The sequence below is a fragment of the Populus alba genome, chromosome 12 (assembly GCF_005239225.2).
Source record: "Populus alba chromosome 12, ASM523922v2, whole genome shotgun sequence".
NCBI classification, from domain to species: Eukaryota; Viridiplantae; Streptophyta; class Magnoliopsida; order Malpighiales; family Salicaceae; genus Populus; species Populus alba.
Window position 1 is genome coordinate 2,387,927 of NC_133295.1, and position 7,398 is coordinate 2,395,324.

Sequence of the window (7,398 nt, forward strand, 5' to 3'; positions counted from 1 at the left end):
ACTATTATAATACCTAATAAGCTTTAAGTTTTGAACCTATCTCGGCTCATTTGCAACCTTAATCGTATTACCTTGAGTCATATATACTATTATTGAGAAGAAGAAAAAACACATCAACCATCATGCATGCTTAAGATAGTATTTGTTATTATGGTAATGATTAATTTTCAAGGTACTTTTTGCTTGGAAATACATTAAGATAATTTTTTTATATTTTTAAAATTTTATTTTTGACATTAGCACATCAAAATGACCTAAAATCACAAAAAAAAATTTAATTTAAAACAATAAAAAAAACTATTTGAAAAGTGTGGCCACACCTCAATAAGAGAATTTTTTTTGTTTTTGTAATTGCTTCTGCATTTGGAGCATAACACAAAAATAAATCGTTTGGTAATATATTAAACACAATTTTCTATTTATAGGACCCATTACTATTTGCTTTTAAACTGCAAGTTAACAAAAAGCAACTTTAAGTTGTGTTGCAAACTGTGGACAAAGGCCACAAGACAAAGAGAATGAGAAGAGCAAAAACAGAGGAAAAAAAAGAAGGATCGTTGTCCATCAATGAAGAGCAGCTCCCCTTCACCACCGACCTTTCCTTTCTCTCTCCTTCTCCTTCTCCTTTATCTTCTACATTCTCCACTGATCATGTTGCATGTAAATAGTGGAGAGCAGCTCCCTTGGTTCACCACCAGCCTTCGTCATTTTCATCGTCAGCCAAACATCGCTGCCGCGCAGGGTAGCCTGCTTTTTCCCTTTTCCTTCTCCTTTGTCTTCTGTATTCTCCATTGTTTTGCAAAGTGAACAGTGGAGAGCATCTCCACTGTTCATGGTCTTACCCAAACCTAAATGCATTGGATCGATCCAACCCAATAAAATAAAAAAATCCAAAAACAAAATTCTCATATATTGTGTTTTATTAAAAAAAAAAAAACTAGTGTTTAACATTAATCAATAGCACTACATAATTACATTAGAAGGAGATCGCATGATGACATAACATTTGTAGAATTTGATCACAATTTCAATTTTGTTCCGATAATATTGTACCTGATGTTGTTGTAAGCTTAGAAGCCATGGAAACTGTAGTCATTGTCAGATGGATTCGTACATGATGGAATTACAGATAGTTTAATAGAACAATAAAAAATATTTTATATAAAGTATTGTTTATTTCATGATATAATAACAGTAGTTAAATTTACAATATTTAAATTAAAAACCATTAATAGTAATATATATCTTTTTTAGTTATTTTATAACTTCAATTTGAAAAGCATTTGTAACCAAACACATTAAATAATTTTTTGTTTAACCTCAATTTCAACTACAGTTTTAATCGAACATATATTTTACCAAACCAACCTCAACTAAAAAGTATTTTTTATAAAATAATTTTTATCAAATCACAATTATAAAAGCTATTATAATACCAAATAGACTTAAAAAACACTCTCTGAGCAAATCACAATATAATAAATTAAGAACATAGAACCGTGATAAATATCATTGGCATGAATTTCAATCAAGAATCCATGTTGGATAATCCGGTTTTAAAACTACAACAACAATAATAAATAAAATCTTCGAGGAAAATGAGAGGGAAAATGAAAATATGAATTTGAAGATCCGGATGTAAGACAGAATAACTAGAAAAACAAGAGGGAAATGAGAGGGAAAATGAAGAGGAAGAATAAAGAAGACGAAGGAAAGGCAAGGGGGCTGCTGCCGGTGAGGATTGCCGGAACCAGAAGGAATTTTGAACGAGAGGATTATTTAGAATTAGTATTAAAAGTCTTTTACCAAAAAATTTAACATTTTAAGAGTTAGAATTTTGAACGAGAGGATTATTATAAAAAAGTATTAAAAATATTTTGAATATAAAATGAGTTTTTGTAATATTTTTTAAAACTTACATAGAACCTTTATTTAATAAATTATAAAGGTAATTGAAACTTACCGAGAAGGATATTATAAAGTTTTAGCTATGCTAAAAATAAATATATCCCACATAGAACCTTTACTTAAAAAATTATATCAAATGAAATACTCTGTTTTAAATTGAACTAATTGATTCTTTCAGTTTTATCATCTAAACTCTCACCCTCATCATAATTAAATAGAATAATTAAATAATTGTTATTAAACTCGTCACTTGCTTACTCATGACTGGTTTGGATTGAGTATTGTCTTAAACTAAGTTAGAAATTAATCCGGTTGAATTTGATAAATTTCACAAGTTAATTTATAATCTTTCTAAAACTTTAGTAAGGCTTTCAATTATTTTTAAGAAAAAAATTAAAATAATATTATATTAATTTTTAAAAAATAAAATAATAATATTTTATATTGATAGATTAACTAAAAGAGACTAATCGTATTTGAGAACTTAATTGAAACCGTGTTTCTTTAAAATTTAATTTTTTTTATTAAAAATTACTTTTTTATATTTTCAGATTATTTTGATATATTGATATTAAAAATAATTTTAAAAAATAAAAATATTATTTTAATATATTTTTAAATAAAAAACACTTTAAATTATCAGTTATAATCCCAAACCGGAAATAAAAGTTACTCGTATAAACCACTATCCAAACCAGATTTGAGTCTTGTAACTTTTTAAATTAACTTACTTTAAATAAAGATATGAAGTGGAGGGATGAAAATGAATTCTTAGCACATAATATTAATAAGAAAAGGTTCTATAACCCTCGACGGAACTCATTTTCTCACTCTCTCTGGTGTTCCCATCTTCACTTCTAAAAAAAACCCTCGAACGAGAGAGAACTCTTCAACTCACACTCACCGAGTCAACTAAGTTGAAGAGAGCAAAAACAACCCAAAAATGGCAATAATTTCTGATTACGACGAAGACCAAAACGACAAAAAATCATCACCGTCGTCATCCTGTACTTCTGCCAAGACGCCGATGTTTACGGCAGCATTTAATCCACAAAACCCCATAAGGATTGTGGAGACGGTTCTTGATTTCTTGGGGAAAGAGAGTGATTTTCTTGAGAAGGACACGGCGGAGAAGGAGATCTTTGCTGTGGTGAAGAGGGCAGTGGAGGAGAAGAAGAGGAGGAAGGCGGAGGAAGAAGCGAAGGTGAAGGAGGAGAACAAGAGGTTGAAGAAGGAGGAGGTGAAGGCAAATGAGGAGAAAGTGGAGGAGGGAGAGAATAAAGAGCAGAGTGCAAAGAGAGGTAAATTAAAAATGGGTTTTGTTTAATTTTGCGTTTCTTGTTTTTGCTTTGGTTTTTTTTATTGGTTTATCTGTTAAAGTTTGTAAATTTTTTTATGTATTGTTTTCTTTGTAGTAAAAGATTGAAATGTAGGAGATTTGGAATTGTTGGGAGGGTAAAGTCTAAGCTTTTTGGTATTTTTCTAATGGTGTTTAAGATTTTGAAGGAGAAGGGTTGTTCCTGTTGTGAATGCAGTGAGTTTTGGTATTTTCCTATGTTTGGAAGGAAGCCAATGATTGAATTGAAAGGAGAAAAGACTAGGGTTTTGAACCATTTGTTTTGGATAAGTATTGTAATTCAACTTCTTTAAAGTAGTCGATTGTTCAGTTTATGTTCTTTGTGAATTTGCTTGGCGGTGATGGTTGTGAAATTGCTTAATTGTCCGTTACTAATTTCAATTGTGATTTTTTTGTTTGTAATTAAATGATATTTTGCTGAACATGGAAGGGTCAAAGTTTGACATTTTGTTTTTGAAATTTGTTAAATCTTGAATAAAGTTTTAAATTTTATGTGATGAGAAGATGATGAAAGTGTCTGTTTACAAGGAAGGTGTAGTAGTTGATGAAAATGGTGGATAGATATTGTAATAGGAGTTTGTTGATAAATTAACTTAACTGCAACCTTTTTCCTTGCAATCCAGATGTATGTTTTATCTAAGACGTCATGCAAGTCTATGCGTGGTGGGTGGGTAGGCTCTAGCTTTGAGTTTGTAGTTCTATATAGCTTGGGAATGAATGACAGGATTTGCATTTTTCAATTACATGCTTAAGCGAGCATATGCACCCAATTGGCTGATGAACCAGTTAAGTGAATTGCTTCAAATATCCAGGACTTCCATGCTAAATGCAGATGAGCATGTTGGACATTTGTCTTATTGATATCTATGAAGTTTGAAGGAAAGGTGTTCATTGCTTTCTTTACTTACTTCTTTCTTGCTGCTTCTTGTTTATAATGGGCAGTTCCAAATAAGGGAAATGGTCTTGATCTGGAGAAATATTCCTGGACACAGACCTTGCAAGAGGTTAATATACAAGTTCCAGTCCCTTCTGGAACAAAATCAAGATTTGTTGTTTGTGACATAAAGAAAAACCATCTAAAAGTTGGACTCAAGGGTCTGCCCCCAATAATTGAGGTAAGTTTGCATGCTCACGTGTCTGTTCTTTTATGAATTGTCCCATGGTGAACTATCTTCGGTTGTTCAGGTAGTTTTCTGTCATAACACTCTGTATTCAAATACTTGCAGGGAGAGCCTTATAAGCCTGTCAAGGTTGATGATTGTTACTGGAGCATAGGTATGCTAACTACACCAGTTACTGAATTTACTAATGGAATAATCTTCATGGCTACAGACAATATTTGAAAATTCTTTGCAAAAACTGAAGTATAAAGAATTGAGCATTTTTCTTTTGATGCATTGTTTTCAATTTTGTTACCCTATCAAGAACCGTCAGATAAATGTGAGTAACTCATCATATATACCATTTACTGTCGCCAGAGGACCAGAATACCATCTCAATCCTTTTGACAAAGCATGACCAAATGGATTGGTGGAAATCTTTGGTGAAAGGAGATCCAGAAATTGATACTCAGAAAGTTGAACCTGAAAACAGCAAGCTATCTGATCTGGATGCTGAAACGCGGCAAACTGTTGAAAAGATGATGGTAAATTTCTGTGCCTCTTCCATTCTTGATGGTGCTTTGGTCCTTAGTTCTTCCATCTTTTGATGAACGGAGTTTAGGTTCTTATAGTTGCTTTTTGACATGGCATCTGGTTGTGTTTGTCCATCCTCTTGGTTGGTAGTTGTGAAAATTTGACGCTGTTAGTTTTTGTGATTTCTGATGTTTCAATTTCCTCTTTCTTCTGTGTAGTTTGATCAGAGACAGAAGAAGATGGGCCTTCCAACCAGTGATGAGATGCAGAAACAGGAGATTCTGAAGAAGTTCATGGCTGAGGTGAAACCACAACTCTCTTGAACTGCCCTTCATTGCACCCCTAGTTTTCACTCGACCTCTTGCATCACTTCATTGGCTAACCTGTCATTTGATTTTGATTCGTTGCAGCATCCGGAGATGGATTTCTCAAAGGCGAAGATAGCATAAAATGGGAGTTTTTGTGTCTGCTGTTTTGAAATTGGGCCAAGGTGTATACTTTGATCTAGTGTATTTGTTCTTGGTGGGCTTGAATGGTTGAACCATGTTAATAACTTTAACAGTTCTCTTTTGGTGGCCCTGAAATGGCTTAAAAAATCTAGACTGGCAAGCTTTTCAGAGCTAGATATAGTAAAATTCACCTTTTTCATGCCCTTCTTTTCCTTCACGAAGCTTCCTTCTGTTTTTGCTTTATTTGTGTAAATTCTCAACGTGACCCGATGTGTTGATATTTTTTAAATGCTTACTCTGTCTCGCCTTCGCCTATTTGTTCTCCAAATCTCCTTTTTCGATATCCACATCATAGTGTGCCCTGGGGAATGTCAAGTGCCATCCATGTTCATGTATAATTTCCTCTAGCTTCGAAGTAGAAAGGCTTTTGCCAAGGGAGAACTTGAATTTGATTCGAGTATTTGAGTATTTTACTTTCTTAAGTTTAATCAAGCAGTCAATCTAATGATTCGTTGAATGGAGACACGATCGACTTAGTCTATATTTTTAAAAGAAAACGCCTTTTGATAATTTGTTTTAGCTCTTAATATAAAAGATTTTAAAACAATACTATTTTAAATTGTATCCACTCATAACTTACTATGTTTTGTACAATAAATTTACTATTTTACCCCCTCCCTACAAAAACAACATGATTTGATATGAGGGTAATTCAAACTTTTCATAAAAGTTCAAATGTCATCACCAAATTCATAAGGGTCATTATAGTCATCTCATATTCTTATTGCATAGTAAAAATACTAGACTACCATTAAAAGTTATTTTCATTTAATTACTTTAAAGGGTTTTTTTGGTTTTTTATATTTTTCTAAAAATGAAAATAACTAAATTACCCTTGATATCAAATTCCCTAAGCTTTGGGTTCAATGGTGTTTTAGTCATTTCCTACAAGCTTTCTGCTATTATTAGATTGGGCTAAGGGCGATTCATTCTTTCACCATTTTTAAAAATTATTAAAGAAAACAAGTTTGAAGCAGTGCGTTAGCCATTGTTCAATAGAATAACACCAGCTTTCATCACAACATTTAAAGCTCCACAACGCCCTCTTCCATATGGAGCGGCACGTGTGATGTTTTGAATGATGGTTTGTCATCGACAACCCTTTTCTTTTCTTTTTCTCTCCTCTCTCTCCTTCCCATTGAATTTTGTGATGACTATGAAAAAAAATCAACTTTGTCCTTTTATTTTATAACATTTCATATTTGGTCTCCAATGTTTTGATTTCTAAGCTTGATTATTAGTCATTTTATCAAATTTAATATTGTTTTTAATTTCTTCATTAGATTCATAACCTTGATTTTTAATTTCATCAAGTTTGGTTCTCGTTCTCGTTCTCATTCTCATTCTCTTGATTTTTATTTTTTATTTGAATTCTTTTGTGAATTTGATTTTTCTTTTCAATTTCACCCTTTAATTCAAAGTTTTATGATATTTAATGTTAAGCCCTCAATGTTTTTTTATTTTTAGCCCTTTTATCAAAATTTAACTTGTTTTCAATTTCATCATTGGGTCCATAATCTTAGTTTTTTTTAAAAAAAAAAAAAATTGATCATCATTCTCTTGATTTTTTTTTAATTATTTTGTTAATTTGATTTTCCTTTTCCATTTTATCCTTCAATTCAAAGTTTGATGATATTTAAGATTAGGCCCTTACTGTTTTATTTCAAATTTTAATTATTAATCCTTTTATCAAATTTTAATTTGTTTTCAATATTATCCTTGGAGCCATAATCTTGGTTTTTTACTTTTTAAAATTTGGTCATTATTCTTTTATTCTTTTATTTTTTGTTTTTGGATTATTATATTAATTTCATTTTTCTTTTCAATTTTCCCATTTAATTCAAAATTTTAAGTTGTCCTGTCATTTTTCAAGAGTCAACCGAGAGTCAATCCAGAGCAAGTATAGGATCACGTATATGGTGGGTTGACCCGAGTTAACACAAGTAAAAAAAAAAATTATAAAAAAAAAAAAAAATATGAAAGAAAAATT

General features: G+C 31.4%; 1 protein-coding gene across 1 annotated transcript; it reads left to right on the top strand.

The window, feature by feature from the left end:
* Positions 1-2,698: 2,698 nt before the first annotated feature.
* LOC118033678 (protein BOBBER 1) lies at positions 2,699-5,547 on the top strand. Its single transcript, XM_035038760.2, has 6 exons — positions 2,699-3,209; positions 4,208-4,380; positions 4,492-4,540; positions 4,744-4,910; positions 5,118-5,201; positions 5,310-5,547. Exons 1-6 carry the CDS (start codon positions 2,852-2,854, stop codon positions 5,346-5,348), a joined length of 870 nt encoding a protein of 289 aa, XP_034894651.1. The 5' UTR covers positions 2,699-2,851; the 3' UTR covers positions 5,349-5,547.
* The last annotated feature ends 1,851 nt before the right edge of the window (positions 5,548-7,398 follow it).

Excerpts from the sequence above, each read along its gene's own strand:
- LOC118033678 (XM_035038760.2), top strand. The coding sequence starts at position 2,852 with ATGGCAATAATTTCTGATTACGACGAAGACCAAAACGACAAAAAATCA. Across the intron at positions 3,210-4,207 it reads AGAGCAGAGTGCAAAGAGAG|TTCCAAATAAGGGAAATGGT; the intron begins GTAAATTAAAAA and ends TATAATGGGCAG. Across the intron at positions 5,202-5,309 it reads TGAAGAAGTTCATGGCTGAG|CATCCGGAGATGGATTTCTC; the intron begins GTGAAACCACAA and ends GATTCGTTGCAG.